Source organism: Euprymna scolopes, chromosome 22, assembly GCF_053919585.1.
Source record: "Euprymna scolopes isolate OS-2025 chromosome 22, ASM5391958v1, whole genome shotgun sequence".
NCBI lineage: Eukaryota > Metazoa > Mollusca > Cephalopoda > Sepiida > Sepiolidae > Euprymna > Euprymna scolopes.
The window spans coordinates 3,001,711-3,005,963 of NC_136503.1; the positions used below are offsets into that span (position 1 = coordinate 3,001,711).

Sequence of the window (4,253 nt, forward strand, 5' to 3'; positions counted from 1 at the left end):
GTTGACTCTTTCATTACTGTTTTAAAATGGTTAAAACAAAGGAATTGACTAATGATTTGCGCCAGGAAATCATAGCAAAGCGTAAAGATGGAAAGAGGTACAGGAAAATAGCTTCCGGACTAAATTTGGCGGTGACTACAGTAAGGGTTGTCGTGAGAAATTGGAAAACAACTAAAAATCACTTAAGAAATGGTCGGCCACGTAAATTAAATGATGTTACTGCTCGTTACATTGCTCGTTACATTGCTTGTTACATTGCTCGTTACATTGCTCGTAACGTGAAGAAAGACCTATTTCAGACTCGTTCAGAAATTCAGAAGGATTTGCAGGAAGCAGGTATTGAAGTAAGAAAGGACATAATCAAGAGATTTGAATCGTACAGGCCTGTATTCTAGATCACCAAGACTCCATTGTTGAGTTCCAAATATGTGAAAGATCATTTGAAATTTGTTTATAAATATAATATAATATATTATAATATAATATAATATATTATAATAAATATCAATGTGAATTGGATAACCTCTAGAACAAAGTTATTTTGTCAGATGAAATTAAAATTTAGCTTTTCAGAAGAAACATATGCACCCATGTATGGAGGAAAAAGGGCACAAAATTTAAACCATCTAATACCATTCCCTCTGTAAAATTTGGGGGTAGAAGTGTGATGATTTGGGGCTACTTTTCTGCAAATGGCGTTGGAGGAATTGTAAACATAAAAGGAAAAACGAATGCAGCAAAATACGCGAAGATTTTGTCAACGCATCTGTTCAAGAGTGCCGTAGATTTAGGATTGGGCCGTGATTATCTTCCAGCAAGACAATGATCCCAAGCACAAGGCTTAAATAATTATGAAATAGATAAAGGATAATGGGATTAGTGTTCTACAGTGGCCTAGCCAGTCACCCGACCTAAATCTCATCGAAAATCTGTGGAAAACTTTGAAGTTAAAGGTGTATGCAAGAGATCCCAAGAATATCAAGGAATCGAAGAAAATTGGCGAAGAAGTATTGCTGAAACTACCAGCAAGTGCTTGTAAGAAGCTAGTGGGCAGATATTGAAGGCTGTAAGGCAAAACAGATGATATACAAGTAAATATTAGTAAATGTGTTAAATACTTTTGCATAATTTGGTAATTTGATTTTTCGTTAATAAATATTTGTCAACTAAATTTATATTAATTTCACTTTTATTCTTAGATAGATAATATCTCTTCAAATATAGAGTGTAAATTTTATTCAAATAAACTTGAGATTTTTTGAGAAATATGAAAATAAATTTTATTCAAATAAACTTGAGATTTTTTGAGAAATATGAAAATAAATTTTATTCAAATAAACTTGAGATTTTTTGAGAAATATGAAAATAAATTTAATTCAAATAAACTTGAGATTTTTTGAGAAATATGAAAATAAATTTTATTCAAATAAACTTGAGATTTTTTGAGAAATATGAAAATAAATTTAATTCAAATAAACTTGAGATTTTTTGAGAAATATGAAAATAAATTTTATTCAAATAAACTTGAGATTTTTTGAGAAATATGAAAATAAATTTTATTCAAATAAACTTGAGATTTTTTGAGAAATATGAAAATAAATTTTATTCAAATAAACTTGAGATTTTTTGAGAAATATGAAAATAAATTTTATTCAAATAAACTTGAGATTTTTTGAGAAATATGAAAATAAATTTTATTCAAATAAACTTGAGATTTTTTGAGAAATATGAAAATAAATTTTATTCAAATAAACTTGAGATTTTTTGAGAAATATGAAAATAAAATACCAAATACTTTTGCTGTATCTGCAAATATTAATACATTTGACTGAGGCTTTGCTCTTTTAAACTTTGGTCTATTACTCTCTCTCTCTCTCTCTCTCTCTCTCTCTCTCTCTCTCTCTCTCTCTCTCTCTCTCTCTCTCTCTCTCTGTATATATATATATATAAAGAGAGCTGTATATATATATATATATATATATATACAGACAGACAGACAGACAGACAGACAGAGAGAGAGAGAGAGAATAAATGACAAAAAGTTATATTCCAAAATTCGTGATGTTGACCATCTTATAATTTCAGATACTGTCAAGAATTGTAAAAGTCAACTGAATTAAAGGAATAAATTATAAGATGGTCAACATCATGACTTTTGGAATATAACTTTTTGTCATTTATTCTCTATATTGCTCTGTAATTACATTGAGCTTCTTAAATAAGGATTGATATATAAGAAAATATTTTTCTACAAATAAATATATATATATATATATATATAGAGAGAGAGAGAGAGAGAGAGAGAGAGAGAGAGAGAAAGAGAGAAAGAGAGAGAGAGACAGACAGACAGACAGAATTCTCAAAACAACAATGCAATATTCTACAGGATGAGGTTTTATACGTCTAATAAAATTCGAAAATATTTACCGCCACAAATGAACGAAAGCCAAGCAAGCGCTAATGACAATGAGACACGATCAAGGGAAATCATGGCGTCCTATTCCTTCGTGTTCTACCCAGAGAAGTAGATGACTTTTAGAGAAGAATGTAATCCGCACCGTCAGTCAGAAATCAACTAAAACAATGAGTTGATCATTCTCCGGTCAGTTCAATAAATGTTATCATCATTCGTCTAATCTATGAGTTTATCGCGAAACGGAGTCATCGCGTTCTTCTATCAATAAAGCGAATTGTTACATGAATTTCCGCGTTTAGATAATAAATGCGTCGCGATTGCATCAACATCTTTAATTAAAACCGCAATTCATTACTGTTCAACACGGTGTGGTCTGCTTTCGTGGGACAGGAAGCTTGACGCAATCGTTACATCATACGAACAACCTTGATCTAACAAATATTGTCCGTCCATTATAATGTCAGCCACTGGCGCCCGTGACCAAAATGAATGTACCGTGGAGGTGTACGGACGCATTTCATATAGATTTCTATATTGAAGTGTATATCTTGCAAATAATAGCGTATTTTTTAATATGATTAGTGGCGACAAAAAAACGGAATTTTAAGAAAATATATATGTTTCGGAGGCCGAGATCAGAGTGCAGTGTCTGTTCTAATACTGTACTCCACATTTTCTGACCTCGATTAGTGAAGGAGAAATCGGTCTAGACAAAGGCAATGTTTGTGTTCCTATCCAGAGTGCACCTTATTGGGGAGCCGTATTTTCCTAAATTAAAAACCGATCTTATGTCTAACTCTGCCCTCGTGGTGTGGCAAGTTTGATTACGTTTTGAAGTCGTCGTCGTCGTCGTCGTCGTCGTCGTCGTCGTCGTCGTCGTCGTCGTCGTCGTAATAAAATATTTTAAAAAGAACACTTTTGTATTGTGTGAATTGTTTAATTGTTTGTTTGTTTTTTGTTTTATTTTTGTATTTTTTTTTAATGATAAATCCTAATAATAATATTGACAGAGTCCTTGCCCGTCTCTGCGGCTACAAATAGTTCGTTTCAAAGTTGTAATGGAAGTTGAACTAAGGACTAACATATCCTATCTCAAGGAAATGTAACGAAACTTCTTGTTTTTGTTTTGTTTTTTTTTTGTTCGTTTGTTTGTTTGTTTGTTTTTGTTAGTTATTTTTTTAATAACTGCAATACTTAGTTTTAATTATTTTATTCAGTATCCTCAGTTTTCGCCGCTTTTTAAATAAAAATAACTAAAAAAACAAAAACAAAGATAAAAAAGCGTTTTAGTATAAAATCAAAATGAGTGCATCCCAAAATAATTAACAGTAGCAAATAACATTGGAAAATGTTAATGATCGTTAATTTTGTTTTAACAGAAAAATGGAACCTTCTGTAATGAAATGTAACAAGTCATAGAATGAAAAATTTATAAATAAACGCTAAAAAATAAGTTTTTTTTTTAGGGGGCGTAAAAACTCATAATTGTGGATACTGGAACCGAAGAGCGCATTTAAAGTTTGCCATAAGTGGTAATCATGACAAACTAAGTTTATGAAAATGACGGAAAACGCGGCGCTGTAGTCAGATAGCAGTGTCAGATATTTCGTGAAAACTATTGAATAATTTGACCCGCTATCTTTCGAAGCTTATAACTCCACGAAAAATGTAATTCAAGCCCTATTTTTTTTTTTTTTTCAATTAAAGGAGAAAGGACCAAGGTTTCATTAAAAAAAAAATATTAAAAATAAACAAACAACGTGTGTTTTTTTTTTTTTTTTAAGGTTTTAAACTTCGGACTTTACAGGTAAATTTCTAAAAACCACTACTTTTTTGT

At 30.9% G+C, this 4,253-nt stretch overlaps 1 protein-coding gene across 1 annotated transcript in view; it reads right to left on the reverse strand.

Annotated features, from left to right (window-relative positions):
- The window catches only part of LOC145243774 (uncharacterized), a 35,251-nt gene extending 31,989 nt beyond the window's left edge, over positions 1-3,262 (reverse strand). Inside the window, exon 1 of the mRNA XM_080106815.1 lies at positions 2,428-3,262. Coding sequence (XP_079962941.1) covers positions 2,428-2,491 — 64 coding nt within the window. The 5' untranslated portion in view covers positions 2,492-3,262. The remainder of the gene's footprint in view (positions 1-2,427) is intronic.
- Between the last annotated feature and the right edge of the window lie 991 nt (positions 3,263-4,253).